Source organism: Centroberyx gerrardi, chromosome 14, assembly GCF_048128805.1.
Source record: "Centroberyx gerrardi isolate f3 chromosome 14, fCenGer3.hap1.cur.20231027, whole genome shotgun sequence".
Taxonomy (NCBI): domain Eukaryota; kingdom Metazoa; phylum Chordata; class Actinopteri; order Beryciformes; family Berycidae; genus Centroberyx; species Centroberyx gerrardi.
This window is the reverse complement of record NC_136010.1, coordinates 28620936-28638722: the sequence shown is the minus strand read 5'-3', so window position 1 is coordinate 28638722 and position 17787 is coordinate 28620936. Positions and strand designations below refer to the sequence as shown.

Here is a 17787-nt window from a genome sequence, read left to right as displayed (position 1 = left end):
GAAAAACACTGGCACACAATAATGACTTTTAATATTGCTGTGTCATAAACTCCGGGTCAGCAAATGAGATGATGTTCTGCCTCCTCAGAGGATGAGATCCTGCTAATTACAATAATGGCCGAGCCAACGAGCTCTGATAGATGTTTATCAAAGGAGCCGCCGGCTAATGACAATGTTGTTTGTGCAGCAAACACGGTTATGGCTAGGGAATGAAGAAGTGATATCATTATTAGAGTCTGCCTGGTATTACACACTAATCAAGACAGAGATGCATTCATGTTTGGTTAAAAAAAGAAAGAAAAAGAAGGCCCGAGGGATTAGATTTCTTTGGCCAGGTCTTCTAATATTCTCTTCATCTGTAGGAGAAAAAGAGAAGAAGGGAAAGGAAGGACAGATGACTGCTTTGTATTCATAGGCAGCCATTTTGCCACCTCCACCCAACACAATGTTAATCCATAGAGTGTGAGGGGTGTTTACACTGCGCATATGGAGGAGGCAAACATGCCCGCAGACGAATATAACAGGACTATGCAGTGTCTCTCATGGGGCAGATATCAGAATCCCATTAAAGGGATAGTTCTCCCAAAAATTGAAATGATCATTAACCTCATGCCAGTACAAAATCTGACAAAAAACAAAATTTTATCAATTATTTAATGCAAATTGAGTCTTCCTCCATTGTATTCCGCTTGACTTCCGTGGCCGCGTGATCTTGTGCGGTTTGGTAATGCGGAAGCTGAATACAATGGAGGAAACAATTTCTGTTTTTTTTTTTCCACTCATAGAGCAATCGCATGGGGTCAGAAGACTTGGATTATGCTGCATAAACTGTATGAAGTACATTTATGGATTTATTTTTTTGCCCTTTTTGAAGTCTAAAGGACTGGCTTCCATTTACTGCAATTGTTTGGAAGACAGCTTCTCCGGCAGCGAGGCTGGAGAACCCCTGGTAAGTTGTATGAAGAAAAAACACTCATCCGAGAATCTTTATTTTTGGGTGAACTATTCCTTTAAGAACATATGAAAGTGTCTTTTTTTATTTGTATTTGTGAGTGTTGGCGAGTATATTCATACATCGGGAAGTTTCGTTACCTGCGGCCATGTGATGCGCCCGACTAGCCTCCCTCTGTCCGTCACGAACACAGTCTCGGCTCCCAGCAGGCCGAGGACGGCGTGGGCCTGAGAGGAAACACAGGATTTGAACCGACTGATCTGAAATGCACGGACACGTCTTATACTGATGAGATTTTCCAAAGTCTCTCTGACCTCCTGAACGGTGTTGTGAGCTGATAACAGGACAGATGTCGGACGGATACGGCAAGCCTCGTCCAAATGTTTGTCCGGAGCCTGAAGGAGCACACAAACAAATTTAGATTTGTGTTCGTATTTGTGATTGATAGGGGAAAAAATCCATCTATGGGAACACGGCATTCAGTTTACTTTGGGAAATTATCCTCTGCTGTTGTTTATTGTTGTGCATTATTGATATGATATCATGTGAGTAATAGACAATGTTAAAGGAATAGTTCACCCAAAAATGAAAATTCAGTCATTATCTACTCACCCGCATGCGGGTAGAAAATCGGGTGAAGTTTGTTAGTCCATACAACAGTCCCGGAGATCCCCGGAAAGAAGTACATTGAAGTACATTCTCCAAAACAACAACACTTCAGTCTTCAAAAAATAACGTAAAAAATAACCATAAAATGGCTCCATGCAGCTCTTACAGTATAATCCAAGTCTCTTGAAGGCAACAGATCCAAAAGTGACTTGAAAAGACATTTACATTTTATTTAGCTGAAATCGCCACTCTAGCTGTTGTATGGACTGTTGTATGGACTGACAAACTTTACCCGATTTTCTACTGCCATGGGGGTGAGTAGATGATGACTGAATTTTCATTTTTGGGTGAACTATTCCTTTAAACTGCAAAGATAGATAATCAAATCCCCCCCAAAACAGACTTCATCTTTTATATAATCTAACCTTGGAAGGATTTTCTCTTTCCCTGTTCCCTTTAAGCCTGGAATATGCTTTTAGATGGACAAGGAAAGTTGTCATGAATGGGCTTTCGAATCGGCCTGGAAACCCGAGTATGAGAGCTGCTACTCTCATACTCTGCTTTGCATCAACTTCAGTCAATATGAAATGGCTCGTAAGCACATGATCTGCCTTCCAAGCAGCACCGCACAGTTCAGTTATTGACCTTTTCCTGAACCCGCTCAACTCTCTGTCCGCATCAATCCCTTTACCTCGTTTTTACTGCGGCGCAGGAACGCAAGCAGGTCCGGCCGGCGCACGCGGCCCAGTAAAATCCTCGACTCTTAAAAAAAGAAGAGGAGAGCAGGTGATGGAAAGAGGGAGTCAATTTTCTTTTTTTGCCACAGTCCGTGCTACAGTTCAGAGTGTCTGCATCTCTCTGGTGGTCTGGTCACACCTCTCGGTCGCAAATGTACAAATTCATCCATGGGATTGTGCTGCTGCCGAAAGCCTCAGCTGGCTGGTGGACTATTTTCCTCACATTTCTCAGCTCCCCTTTAGCTCCTTTTTAATTTCCAGCTACGATACGGGCTACAGCTTTTTAAACAGTTAAAACACATATATATATTTTAAATTTTCTTACATTTTCTTAAATTTCCTCTTTCCTTTTCAGGGGCTCTATGTGGTGTCTAGGTCTTGACCAATATGGGTTTTTGAAGGCTGTTACAGATACAGATATTTTTGGATGAAAGCTATATTCAGTATCTTTAAATTTGACCATTTTCGTACCAAAACGTTACAAAGTTATTCAGTGTTTCCCCCAGATTTTCGTTCTTCTCAGGGTGGAAAAGCCTCTGAAACAGCATTTAGACCATCATGGGACACTAAAACTCTCCACTGAAAGCCAGACTAATGGAATTCTTTTAGGGTTAGCAGCTCTTTAAGGCAGGGTGAGGCAGGTTTCACTGCAGGTTTTACAGACTGCTGAGTAAAATCCTCCCACACCCACCACACTGGAATGATTTCTCCGGTCTGCTTGTGCTGAGAGTGCGAGTCAGTGTGTGCGGTAGGTCGGATGGTTTCCTGCTGTTTTGTGAGAAGACTGGGATGAAATGTGATTGTTGAGTCAGAAGACTGCGGTTAAAAAAATAAATCAAATATCCATCTACCCACCAAGTGAGTCCACCACAGGGATTTCTGCCTCAGTGCTGGTGTTGACAACATGCTGAACCTCCGCCGGCCCGCCAGCTGTGTGAAGCAGTGCTGCTTTCGCTCCTAGAAGCTTTCCTATTGGTGTAGAGGAAAGCCTGTAGGAAACATGGAGCATGTCACACCTGCACCAGAAGTAGCTGTGATTAAATTAAGTTATAAATATCAACTCAGATTTAGTGTGACCACAGTTGAAACACTCTATTTCATTTGATATTGATTCAATATTCAAATACCCCTCTCTTTGGACATCTCAAGGCATTTTCAAAGCAGTTGAAAAAATGTATATTAAAAAAAATAATAATAATCTGCTATTTCACAAAAAGGAGTTTCTTATATTTCTTGACAAATAATTAGAAAAAGCAGTCTATGGAGCATCTGTATCCAATACAGTCAATTGAGATGAAATTGAAATACCTTTTGAAATATAAATGAAATCTATTTTTTACAGAAGATAGCTGAGCTATTTCAAGAATAATTTATTTATAGTGAAGGGTGGTTGCAAAGCTGTATTCATCCTAGGTCTGGCTACACTGGGCACAATATTTCCCATTTATTTTCAAATTGACCTGCAAAAACATTTATTTGAATGTGGTTAATTTCAACAGTTTAACAGCCTCAAAAGTGGACACATCACCTGCAATAGATAAATCAAGTGGGTTTTGTTTTAGTATTCAGTGTCTCCAACTGAAAACCCTTTGATAGTAAAAAAAAATAAAAAATAAAAATGTTGGCGAAAAAGTGTGCTTGAAAGCTCACTCTTTTGAAGTTAAAGACTCTTCTGTCACTTCTTTGAGGTATTAAAACATAGAGGCATGGAAAGAAAGAAAGGAAATATTATCACAACAAATGTGTTCTTGGCATGAAAAATCTAAGTCCAAATCCAAGGCACTCGTGAGTTTTTAAAGTTAAAGTGGTAATCCGTGAGTTCCTAGTTTTTTTTTTTTTTTCTCGTCTCCATTTTTGGTGCTCATTGCTGTGGTGTTTCTGCACTAGATCACCTGTCAATCAAACATTGTGTCCAGTACTGTGACGTCTTTTTCCTTTTCTCACATGCAAACTACCAGGTTCTTCTTCTATTTATTCCAAGCAAACCAGAAACGTGAAACACATCACTTCCTGTTTGCCACAAATTTTTTTTTTCCAGTAAAGAGCTACCAGACACCAGGTGTTAAGAACAGCAAATGGAAAAGCTTTCATGAACTGGATATAGGTTGAATCACTATTGTGTTATATCAATCGACACTGAGTAGCAAAATAGACATTTATTTATATGAAAATGAAAATTATTACTTTTTAAAAAAGCCTTTAATTAGAGGGCTAAGACATTAAAAACATGTACACGCATCAGTGAGTGCCTTCATCAGGGTGTTTGCAATACACGGCATAGCTTGTCACTCTTAAACCTGCAATAAGCGATTTCAGACCCTATAACCAATGCTGAAACTAATGTGTGCTTTGTGGAGATTTCAATCCTGAGACGTAATTATATAAATAAATAGCCACACAGCAGCCAGCTGTGAAGCTCCTCCCAACCCATTCAGTAGCTTTTCATTTTTTTAAAACTAGCTTGTCTCCTCCCTCGCTGTTTGAAAGCAGCGCTCTCCCCCTCCCATCCCTGAAAAAAATTCTCGTAATGGCAGAATCGATGAAGCAAGTGAGTAAACTTGTTAAGCTAGTAAACTTGCTACCTACCTCTTCACTTGTCATTGTGGGACGTGTAACCTTCAGCGGGAGAAAGCCATTAGCCTTTATGCACGGTTTGTCCTTAAGGGCTTCCGTCACCCAGTAGTTTTGCTGTGTGTATTTACACGTGTTGCGGTTTCTGTCACCCTCTAGTGGTCGGAAAATTGCTTAGTGTAGCTTAAACATTGTAATGTAGCAAAAAGAATATACAGACATCAAATGGTTGGATATTATTATTAATGGTTATTAGAGAACAATATACAGGCTACTGTATGGCCATAGTGTTGCCAACATAGTGTGTGCCTGTTTATTTGCAGCCAGAAAATGACTGATGGGCTTACGTGTCCATGCCAGGCACAAATAGGAACAATGATGGGAACAAGTAACAGTAACAATGCAGTCCTCAGGTTGCTACAATATGTTATGTAGCCTAATACAAGTTACAGGCTCAGACAGTATTGTTCCTGTTCCTCAACACTATATTCAGGAGAGGGCCTTGCTTGTTGTTATTGCATCAAAGGAGCAGTGAAACTAGTTTTTTTCCAAGGAGACAGAGAAAACATTTTCAAGTCGTTTTTTAGGGGTGTCTGATTGACGATCAATTGCTCCACTGAGGAGTCTGAGTTTGCCAGAGGAATATTTGATGCTGTTTCAGTCTGGATGCTGTATAGGGAGCAGCTGAGGGTTGTGCCAATTTGATTTCTATCTCACAACAGCTCATTTGCATTGAAAGATAGTCTAGTGTGGTTTGACATAGGCGAGAAAACTCAATTACACAGGTAGGCTTTGCTAATAATCCACTATCACCAAAGGAGTAACAGCTTGAGGGACGTGTGTTTCTGTTCAAAATATTCAATTCATTTCATTCGAGGGGCACCTTGACATTTTGATTCTTGGTCTGTTATTTTTTTCACCAGGCACCTGTCACACTGCAAGAAGTCTCTAAATTGAACTGAAAACAGCTTTGTAACCATTCAACCCCAGTGGGAACTTCACTGTCAGCCATCACTGGTTTCAATATTTACTCATAATATGGCAAGTGCCCACCACCTAAAATAGTGTCTGCTAGTTCAAAACAGTACGCTATTTTTCTGACATATTTTGTGTAAATTTTACCATTCTGCTACACAAAACTGCCAGACTTAGTAATCATTTATGATTACTTACCATTTAACTTTAGACCTGCTACAAGTTCTAATTTTCTCACTTTTGAGATAATGCTTGTGGCCAGAAGACAGAACATTCCGCACTTGTTATTTCGGTGTCTTCCTCTGAACTTCAACTAGGATAATGCAGTGTCAATCCCTTCGCCTTTAGAATGGCTACCTGTGCCACCATTATTGACGTGAGCAGAGTCTTCAAGATGAAAGTTTTTGCCATTTTTACCGTTAGCGTAGCTAAACTAATAAAGGAAAATTGTTTCTACCTGGACAGAAAACAAAGCCAATCGAATGGCTGCCTCTGTCTCCGCAATGTCTTGTTATCCAACATTTTCTGACAAGAAGTTATCCTGTTAGTTTCACATGGAGGTCTGGCTACACAAGATTAGCTTGGAGCCTACTATCATTCAACATAGTGAATGCTAAAGTGTTAGCATGGAGACTAGTATGGAAGTTAACCAACAAGACAATCTCCCAAAAATTTGATGTATTCAGTTGTAAAAGTGTGACCCCCCCTAGCTTGTGTTTGTTTACCGAGGGCAGGCCTTCAGCAGAGAGGGTAGGTGTGGGAGCCTCTTACTGATGGACAGGGCATCGTAGAAGGACGGGCGATTCCCAGAGCGAGCCAGGGCGTTGGCCAGCAGGGTGGCGAGGAGGACGGGTGCTGCGTGGCCAAACTGGCCAGTTAACTCTAGAGCCAGGAGTGCTGGGGACAAGGTGTGTGTTACCGCCCCAGAGAACGCTGCTGCACCTACAGGACAGAACGGGAGGTCATGGTAAGGTACTGTAGCTAATTAAGTAATATAGACAAGTTGTGTTTGGTACTTAGGTACCTTGGTATTTATCAAACATCAGATATGGGCCAGCCAGTGTCGTCCACCTCTGTTATGATGGATATGATGCAGTTTATCTATGGTCTAAATGCTGCTTAAGAGACTTTTCCACTAGAGTCGAACCCTAGCTGGTACAACATTCAAAACAGGTTCAGGTACATGCAAGTAGGATATCAACATTGTAGATAAACAGGTTTGAGACTACATGTCATCACTATCTCAGCAACAAAAAGCTATTAACTAGGTTTATCTACCAGCCAGTGCGTAGCCCCCAGGATTTACAGAAGCCCACTGCTGGCCTGAATTCACATAAGCTAGTCCTTCCCCTACCAAACGGCCCATAGCTGCTCCTGGAAAACAGAAAGAAATACAGAACCAATACCAGGAAAAACCTCCAAGCAACATGGCCTCTTGTTTTTCACATTCTGGGGAGAGGAGATAGCATGAAAAAACTTGAACTTGTATTATAACTTGCATTTGTGCGATTTAAGGAATTATGCATGTCCACTGTGTAGTATAATGGAAAAAATGAACTGTATATCCAACCAAAGTGCTTTGTATTGTGGCACTGTGCCCTCTCCTCTCACTCACCATAGATAAAGACGGGCATGAAGTAGCCGGCCGGCAGAGGCAGAGTGCAGGCTAGGACCATCATCCACAGCTCAATATGAACAATGGAGACACAGACAGTCAAATGCTTATCTCTATTCAACACTACTAGTACATCTAGCACAGTAGTATGTGATAGCGGAAGAGTCATTGACAATCTGCAGTGCTCTCAAATCAATTTTTTGCACAAATGAATCTTGAAACAGGCCCACTTACATTTCACATTTGCTTGTGTTTGTGCGACAAAACTAATATAAGTGATTGCTATGGAAGGTCTGTTGAGCGGGCCCTGAAATCGTGAATTTGTCACACAGCTAATGCATTATAGCTGCTTTTTGATGGGTGTCAGAAACTATTCCTCATGCAGAAATGTCTTCATTAATGCACAGATACTATGCATGGATTCATTTTCTTGTTGATCCTACCCACTAAATAGTAAGTAAGGTTTTCCTGCATCAGAGGTCAAAGATTCCTTAATATCTGCACCTTCATAAGCAGAAAGAAGGCCAATGAGAGGTAGACAGGACTCCCTGATGAGCCCCACTCCAACCAAGGCTCTGGCTCCAGTCCCACAGAGGCATTGTGGGATTGAGAGCCCCACTGCCTGCTGTCCAATAGGGAGGTGAGGAGCTGCTTCATGGTGTGCTGTGGAAATATAACTAATAGATTACTGTCTGAATGCGAGAGAAGCTAGTATGCTGGGCAACAATGAAAACAAATGGTAGACGTTATACACTGCTCATTCCCACCTTAGAAGCCATATATTGACCAGCAGAGTGGGGAAATGTCAGAGATGCAAGGAGGAAGGCCACCATGCCTGAGTATAGAGCCTTCCTGGTGAGAGGCATTCACATGTTGATATATACAGGGGGTATTCTTATAATGTCACTTTCATTCAATTCATTTCAGCTGAAATTGAAAAAACTTTGAAAGGTCAGTTCTCATAGGTTATCTGCTTTCTGTGATCTCATCAGAATAAACATTAACACTAGACCTGCCCAGGTCGTTTCCCCTTTTTGTGTTGTCAAAGGTATATTATGTTGTTCAAATTAAGCCCCACTGCACAGATCGTCTATAAAAGTCAAAGAAATGTTGAGTAACTACACCTATTTTAGCCAAAATGTCTTACCCTCACCATAATTGGCATTTGAAAAACACTGATTAACCTTATGAATCTAAATTAAAAAAAAACTAAAACAAAACTCAACTTTATCTTACAAGATACAAACTAGAAACCAAATTTATGATGTTTTGGGGATTATAGATTAAATTACTGTCTAGAGAATTTTTTTGGGCCCAATGAAATTGGCCTCCTCTAGGCCCTGCACAATGATTTATCAAGTTGGTGAATAGTTTTTGTGCTATACATGATTCATAAATCAATAAAGGGGGATGATAGAGTCTGGGCTGTTCTAGTGTAAAGTGGATTATCCTTAAAGGAATACACCAAGTTTTGGGGAGATCGGCACGTTGTTCTACTTAGCCATGCATCTCCCTTCTTTGTCATGGCTCACGAGCCGGGTCATGACACCATTAAGTGATGAGAACACAGAATCACCCAAGTGTTCCTGGTAGATTGTTGGGTCTGGGGCTCCATGCTAACACTTTAGCATGATGACAGTAGGCAACTAGCATTATCTAAAAAGTGAGAAAATAAAATTGTAGCAGCTCTTAAGCTAAATGGTAAGTACTGTTATATGCCACAAATTCTAGCAGTTGTGTGGGAGAATGGTAAATTTTACAAATTTGTTCACCCGAAATAGTTCCAAAAATAAACCGGCTTCATCAGCCATATTGATTAAATGACATTTAATCAACTTTTCATTACTAAAAGGTCACTCTTTTTACTTTGGATAATGCTAGTGGCCTACTATCACTCAACATATTGAAATAAAGTGTTAGCATGGAGCATTGACCTAATGATCTACTGAGGACACATGGACGATTTCGGTGTCCAGGTTGACCAACAGACCAATCTCCCAAAAACTTGGTGCATTCATTTAAAGAAGCTGTTTTGCAATGCAGGTGACTCCTCACTGCATCCAAATTGGCATTTCAGAGTGTAAAGATTGAGCTCTCACTCTGTCGTCAACATCTTGATGAGGATTGGGTTTGTTTTGGTGAAGCGCAGGAACCACCGATGGCAGAAGAGGTAGGAGCAGCTAACGGCTCCACACAGCAGCCTATTTTCGGAGAAAAATCAAACCCAATCCACAGTCAGACACTACAGGCTTATTTATAACCCAGGCAGCAATAGGCTATCGGAAGTCATTAGATTGGGAGTGATGGAGTGATGGATGGAGGGGGCAAGGAAATGATTGGTATGAAAAAAACCCTCTGAATGCTAATTATCACAGAAGGAAAAACAGAAGTGGTGAAAGACTTTCTCCTGCCACTGATGTGAATATGAATAACTGCACAAATGTCAGTATGAATTAACAGGTTTACAGGTAAGATACAACCAAATAACTTGTTCAACGATGCAGATGTTGTCAAAAATAAACTTACCCCAGTGACGCAAATACCAGAATCTCCAGTGGGTAGAAAGGTAAGGCGTCGGAGAAACTGGTTTTGAACAACGGCTGAAGAGTCTCTGTGGACACAAAACTAATTGGAGTCGTCCTTCCAATTTCTCCCACGACCTTTCAGAATCAAATCATCTCCTATTTTATTGCATTGAGATTTTATTGCACTTTACAGTCTGTCCGCTTAGACGTCTCTGTTAATTTTCCCAAAACTTATGTCCCAAGTAATTGTCATGACAGATAATTAGATAGCTGTCAACATCGCTGACAGGCCGCGAAATGACCAAAGTATTAGATTTACGTTTACGTTTACTTAGCCAGAAAAGAAGCATATTTTCAGTCAGCCCCGATGTGTGATGTTCTCTCTGTTCCACCAAATTCCATTTAAAAATCTGGGATTTTACCTTGCTTATTGGCAAACATGCATACCTAATACAACATGACTGAAGACCTTTTACAGATTGTTAGGGTCTTCTGGTAAATTCAGCATATAGTTTCAATAAAATCTCAACTATTAGAATTGGTTCACACTGCTTGCTACCGCCATCCACATGTATTTTGGTCTAAGAAATTGCGGAAATAACAGGCAAACCAATTATAAAAGTTTAAACTATTTATTGAAATAAGTGCTGCTTTGTATATTGAATGTATGCTGAATTGAAGAATGGATCCTAGCAATTCATAAAAGATCTTAAGCCATGTTCTAACAGTTGTGTAGCTTTGCCGATAGGCAAGGTAACATTATGGAGCTTGGCTTGACTTGCTCTCCATACAAGAGCGAACTACATGTACGGGGTCTAGGTGTCAGCGGGTCTGAGCTGGGATGTTTGAACCTTCCCCTTGACAGCCATGAGGGGGCGAGTGTCGATCAGACGTCTTTTACCTCCGTCTCCGCTCCACACGGAGAACAGGCGGAAGGTCAGCGCCCCACAGGCCGCTGAGAAGAAACACGGGCAGTAATCCCTCAGGGCAAAGTGAGAACACATCACCTCCACGCTGAACAACACACCTACAGGAGAGGAGGAGGGGATGAAGGAATGGTAGAAATAAATAGAGGGGTGGGAAGTTGCTTAGACCTAGGTATTCTCAATTACAGGGAGCAGAACTCTTGGGACAAATGTCAAAAACGATGATTTCTACTGTCTAATGTCATGTAAACTGGAAAACACTGACTTGTCAGATTGTGTACACACAAATGGGTGTAATTACTGGAAAAAGATACATAACTTATGGAAAACAGCCGTCCTTTCTTTATGTTTTATTTTGACATTAATTATATCGTTATCGTATAAGTTATATCGTTATATCGATTCTCTTTACAAGAGCCCTTCCCATGTTTGTGTGATGCCTTTGTGCTTATTTATGCATAGTATAAGGATTGGTCCTCTGATATGTGTACCTATCATTCCAGCATGTGTATATTCAAAGTGGTAATCATAGGGGGGAGGAAAATGTCATGTAGAGAGGAGGTGATCAAAGGAGGAGGGGGTGAGGGAAAAGGATAAACATGATGGGGGAGAAAGAGTCGTTTCGGAGGTGTGAGGGAGGATGAAAGGGAAGAAGTGAAGATGTGAAGCTTGGAGGAAGAAAATGGAAGACAGAGAGGCATCAACCAGAATGGGCCAGCGCAAGCTCAATTTCACAAGTGTGAGATCGAGTCACCAGATACATAGAAATCAGGATTCTGAAATGGTGAAGCACTATGTTAGATGTGGTTTGTTGGTTTGTGGCTGGGCTCTCTCACCGCTGATTGGAGCTCCGAAGCAGCTGGCTACCCCCACTGCAGCAGCTACGACCAGCATTTCTCCAGCAGCTTTCTCCTAAAACAGAGATATGCCCTGCTTCATATTCATACTGTTCCACACATTCACAGTGGGAGCTGCCCAGTACAACCACGGTCTGCTACTGGTGGCCACTGAGCAGCTCCACTGGTGCAGTTGGGGGTTCAGTGCCTTGCTCAAGGGGACTATCACAGTAGCTTTTGAGGCAGGGGAGAGTGTCACTCTTTCACTTTCTACACCCACATTTTCAAGCCTGCCTGTGTAATCTCTAGGCTACCATCAGCTTTTCTGACTAAAACAACTGAAATGTGCTGTAGACTTCATAGCAGAGGTGTGACCAAGTCAACTTTGCTTGAGTCCCAAGTCAGTCTGAAGTCTTGAGCCACAAGTCTCAAGTCTAAATGTAGATTACCAAGTGAAGTCCATGTCATTAATATCATGTCTAAATGTAGAACCGCAAGTCAGAACAAATCAAGAGTATAGTATCAATTTAATATCTTAAAGAAAACTAAATATCTAGGACTTTTCAATGCAATATGATTTTAGGATAAAAACTTGGTAAGAACATCATGAGTTTGATTTCTATAAACAGTTTCAAGAATTTAAATTCAGTCGTCTGCTGGAACAAATCTCATCACTTTCAATCTAAGTCATTTACACAAACACAAGATCTCAAGTCCCTCTCACGTCAAGACTTTAGAAACCTTTTCAAGTCAAGGTACAAGTCAAGTCTCAAGTCTTCGCTTCATGCATCAAGTCAAGTCTCAAGCAGTTAAAATTGTGACTTGAGTCTGACTCGAGTCCAAGTTATGTGACTGTGAGTGAGTGAGTTGCCACCTCTGCTTCATAAGGACGTCACACAATAATACAAGGTTAATGAATTATTATGCTTAATTATCAGGAAATGATCATTGAGTTATTTCAATAACATGCGCAAATTTTCCGACATGCCTTCAACAACCACCAACAAACAACCACCAATATTTCCTTAAAAGACCCTATATTACATCAGTTTGACACCACTTACAATGATGCATGCTATGAATTTGCCTCATTAAGATGTATGTCAGACTAAAAAGGTGGTAAACTCTATTCTACAAATAAAAAGGTGGGTAAACTGAGGTTAGGTGGGTTTACCCTCTACTTCTTCCCTGCTTTTACCTCCTTGTTGCCTTGTATGAGAGCGCAGAGATGGCTCAGGTAGGTTCCCACCATGGTGGAGAGGTGCACAAACGGACCCTGGAATTGAGATAAAATCATAGAAAACTCGAAAAGAAACAGACAACAACATTGCCTACACATAATCTGAAAGCATAGTTGCCAATTGTGTATGGTAGGGAGGTATACAGAGATGTTGAGAGATGAAGTCTGGTACCACTTTGCCCAGGAAAACAGTGCTGCCGGCAGCCAACGTACAGATGAGGCCCAGGAACTTGGCAAACATGTTGGTAAGGGACAGGTAGTGAGGCATTTCAATACCGGCAAGCATGGTCCTCACCTCTGGTACCCCAGAGCCTGAAGAAGAACGAAACAAGGTGAGATGTTGAAACTGAAAAACACTGATGGGATGGGAGGGAGGGCAAGGGGGTGGCCAGGACCTCTGTGGGGGATCCAAGGACCATCAGCGCAAAACAGAGATTGAACGTTAAAAGTGAACCATAATGCAGTTAGGGCCTATATCTTATGATTGTTAAAGCTAAGTGAGTAAAGTAAATTCAAAGAATGCAAAGACCTCATAGTTAGATAATCCAGTCTGGTGATGTTTAATATGTTCCAACTTTCTTTGAACATTAAGAATTTTGACAAAATATCAAAAATGACTACCTTAAAGCCGCACTGTGTTAAAAATAACTCACAGAGCAATCATTTGAAAAAATCTTCGAATTCCTCTATCTCAGGTCATCACAAATAAAAAATAAATCTACTTGAGGCAATGGACACCAACTTTTAAACTTGAAGATGCTTCTTTGGGCAAACTGGTAACATAAAACAAACACATTTTCAATTTTAGCCAGTGTTTAGTTAGAGTTGAACAGCCAATGACAGGCAAGAAAATTTGGGGTGGCATCTAAGGCGGCCAATCAGATTTCAAGTGTAGCCAGTGCTTCTCTGCCCCTGAACAGGAAAACAGAAAAATAATCATGAGAGAGGTGACTTTAAGGTATAGGCCGGACACATATGATTGCATTAATAACACTAAATATTTGTATTGTGCTTTTCTAAAACAAAGGTCATAAATTGCCAATCAAAACAAATTGTTTGACATATTCCATACTCACCGTAAGGCTTTTTTTTTTTTTTGAGACTGATAAGATCACATTTGACTTTCTCATACCAGCTAGCTCTCACTTTAAATGCCACTCTGAAAGATAATATCACACTTGACTTTTTCTATATGCCATGAACTTTGGATAGGGAAGAATTTTTCCACAAGATCCTGAGGAAAAATCAAAATATCTTTCTCTGTTTTTCATCTTCTACAAATATTTATGTGGGACTGAAGGAGGAAAACCTCTTAAATCTGTTTGCAGGTTGGAGTTTTAATTCTACAAACATTTCTCAGAGGCAGAGCTGCTTTAGAGCCAGACATCATTTCAGTGGTTGAGTTCAACCTCAAAGGGCGGAGCCAAAGTCGATTATAGATTAAATCATAGGAAGCAACATTTGAGACTGCTGTGTATATGGCACAATGGTAAATCTAATGTGAGGAAGCCTAATATACCAGGGAAAGACAACAACCAACTATAACTTTTGTTTTCTACAGCAGCTACAAACAGTACTGACCTCCACCATGTTCTTGTCCTGAGAAAGTTGTTGTCCAATGATATCCTTTAATGTCCTTCCACATTGTATAAGTACTTTTATTGTACTTAAAGCAATATTCCAATATAAACTAATCACCAAGATCGGATGCAGCTGGACGAGTTTGTAGCGTTCAGATTTTTACTTCCCATTCACTTGAATGAGGCCACAAAAACAGACTGAAAACTGACATTTAACACGTTGGTGAACAGATTCAACAACAGATCCTGCTGCTGTGATTTTCAATTGACTGTGGGTCCAACATTTTAGAACATAATTTTGCCAAATAGCATTTCTATTAATAGAAGAGAACATAGCAGAGGAATACCATTTGGGAGAGATAGTTCCTGTTTGGGAGATCGGATCTACTTTTATTTTTAAATACTAATTTTAGTGTAAAGCAAGAACAGAAATGCAAAATGACGAAAGACCAAAGATTGCTTTATTGTCTTAAAAGCAGGATCTGTTGTTGAATTTGTTCACCAACGTGTTAAATGTCAGTTTTCAGTCTACTTTGTGGCCTCATTCAAATGAATGGGAAGTAAAAATCTGAACACTACAAACTCGTCCAGCTGCATCTGATCTCGGTGATTAGTTTATATTCTGGTTTTCATGGCAGTCAAGAGCCGAATAATCCCCATGTTAAAACTAAGTGGAATATTGCTTTAAGCCTTCTCTTGTATATTTTACAAATAGCATAACTTTGTCATCTTGTCATGTTATCTATGTTAGCTAGTTAGCCTAGCTGACCTTCCATGTTCAAACAGTCCATGTTTTACAGTCTATGGTTCAAGCTAGTCATACTAGCCTATAGCTAGCTAGCCTGCTGACCTTCCACCACCATGAATGCCATGGTCATGAATGAATGAAAAAAGTCAATGCCATTTATATTTTTTATTTCGATTTTGACCAGAGCTCCCTCTTTACCTTCATGCTTACCAATTACCTAACTTGCGCTCTGAGGTTTAACTCAATCATTAACATTATTTCTGTCGAAACGGCAGCTATACCTCTGAGAAATATTTGTATACCTAAAATTCAAAATTGGCATGATATATTACTGTTGCTGGGCAGATTGGTGATGTTCTATGAAATTCTCTGAAAGGCCGGTTTGATGCCGGCTCCCCACTGACCTGTGGAGAATGGACAGACATTGTGGGAGAAAGACGATGCGAGAGCACAAAGGGAGGCTGGGTAAAGAGTCCAGCAGAGGAACTGCAGCAGACAGTTGCCCTCCAGCCTCATGTAGAGCCATTGGTGAGCTACAAGTGGAGCGAGAGAGAATCATTAATCGTCTGTGTCCTTCGCTCACTCTTTTTGTATTGTGTAAATGTGTGTGTGTGAGCATGTGTGTGTGTGTGTGTGTGTGTGTTTACCTCTCAGCAGCTTTGTTACACTCAGGTCCATGAAGAAGCTGAGGATGGCGGTCAGGATGCCTAGAGCAGCGTAGCCGTACCACTCCATCCCACACACTGCTCCCAAAACACACCTCAGCTTCAGCAGACACTCTGCAGACAGAAAAGCATGGGTCACTCTTCCTTACGGATCAGTTGTACTCCAGACCCTTAAAGTAACTTATGGCAGAAAATAACTTTAATGATCGCCCTTTGGAAAGTGGGTGGTGGCAGAAGCAAAATAGTAATACGATTCAGCAAATAACAATAGGATAAGTAAATGGGGGGTATTTAAACATACCACAACCAGCGATTACAACAGTAAAATGTCCTATTAATTCTAAATATAACAATGAAAAGTATGAGATATATGAATTATCGCATGTGTGCAAAATAACAGTAGTACATCATACTGTGATAGGGTTACAGTAGGGTTAGGGTTAGGGAACTTAAACAAGTATTCGGTCTTGAGTGAATCATTCAAAATCTGACTCCCAGTCAGTGTTTAAGTAAAAGTACAGATTTTGACAGCATTACCGATTAAAGTCTTAGTGGGTGTCTCGCTTCAGCTTTGTGCATATTGATCAGGCTGTCCTAGACGACAAGCATAATCTATGATTTCTTCAATTGAATGGCACTCCCCATTAAGGAAAAATAAAACTCAAATACTCGAAGATATAATAGTGATGAAGATCGCCTCCAAAATAACTAGTCTTGTATCGATCGGCTCAGTATCGATCAGATTCTAATGATTTTCCACTTCAGCCTGACCTTTGACAAATGCACGGGACCGTTGGCATGGTTTCCATGGATCATCAAGGAGAGGGCTCTCATTATGGGATGTCTCCCATTGATTTTCTTGCTCCCGGTTCTTCACACCAATGGTTTCGCTCCCAGGAACCTCGTCCAGACTCTTCATTTTGCCTTGAAATGTTTGTGTTACCGTGTGATTAATAAAGTCTCAAACATTGTATGTGAAGAAAATAGCCAACGAAAAAGCCTGTTTGTCAATTCATCATAGATCACTGTGCATTACTAAACTATATCTCTTTAATTCAGAATGATGATTAACTTGATAATACAAGTAGGCTATTATTAATTCTATAATACAGCAGTTGTTGCTGTAACCATTATAAATAGGGCAGGTAGACTTACCTACCAGTTGCTTGCGGAGCGTGTCAGATCTCTCTGTATGGTTGCATGTGTGTGTGTGAGTGTGTGTAGGTGGGTTGGTAGCAGAACTGACCTCTAAAAAGGAATTAGCATGGAAGTTATGGACCGGTGATGGTTGGGAGGGGAGGTCATGTTAACTCTTTGAAGGAACATTAAATGCCCTTCATCTGCCTTTACTGCAGATATGGATCCATGTGAGAGAACAGTTTTCATGCTACTCAACATTTTAATAAATTGTTGGTGACATTATCAACCTAGCAATCCAACTATAGTGGAGAAAAATAGAAGAAATCACATGTTCTTCTGTGGCCTTTTTTCCCTGTAATTAACTTTTTTGGCATACCCACTTTCCCTCAACCTGCCTCATCTACTTCTACTTCAGTTTGTGACTTCCTACGTTTCCCAGAATGCCTTTCAGTGTCTGGGATCGTGGCATGTCTTGTGGCTGCATTGCAATTCTGGTTTAATGAGGCTACTGTTGGTCTCTCTGCCTCTTCTACGATGGATTGTTGAATGTCTCTGCAAAACAGCAGCTCTAGAAATAAACCCTTCCTCTTTGACTCTGAGGCACTGACACCAAAACCTGGTGTTTTAGATACTGTTAGTTGTTTTTTAACAGTGTTGTGCTTTGAGTG

General features: G+C 40.6%; 1 protein-coding gene across 1 annotated transcript; it reads right to left on the bottom strand.

Moving 5' to 3' along the window:
- Positions 1-317: 317 nt before the first annotated feature.
- Positions 318-16898, bottom strand: clcnk (chloride channel K). Its single transcript, XM_071916699.1, has 19 exons — positions 16751-16898; positions 15962-16093; positions 15719-15847; positions 13159-13298; positions 12945-13022; positions 11747-11822; positions 10886-11011; positions 9986-10070; positions 9559-9660; positions 8227-8311; positions 7964-8122; positions 7460-7529; positions 7123-7218; positions 6570-6786; positions 3154-3287; positions 2253-2323; positions 1267-1347; positions 1093-1179; positions 318-356 (listed from the first exon to the last, which is right to left on the bottom strand). The coding sequence occupies exons 1-19, from the start codon at positions 16896-16898 to the stop codon at positions 318-320; spliced, it is 2055 nt and encodes a 684-aa protein (XP_071772800.1).
- Between the last annotated feature and the right edge of the window lie 889 nt (positions 16899-17787).

Bases quoted from the DNA above. Each gene is read 5' to 3' on its own strand.
- clcnk (XM_071916699.1), bottom strand. From the start codon at position 16,898: ATGAAGAGTCTGGACGAGGTTCCTGGGAGCGAAACCATTGGTGTGAAG. The intron at 11,012-11,746 runs GTGAGAGAGCCC...CCTCTCCTGTAG, and splicing joins CTTCGGAGCTCCAATCAGCG to GTGTGTTGTTCAGCGTGGAG. The intron at 3,288-6,569 runs GTAAACAAACAC...TGTTTCCTACAG, and splicing joins CTGCTGAAGGCCTGCCCTCG to GCTTTCCTCTACACCAATAG.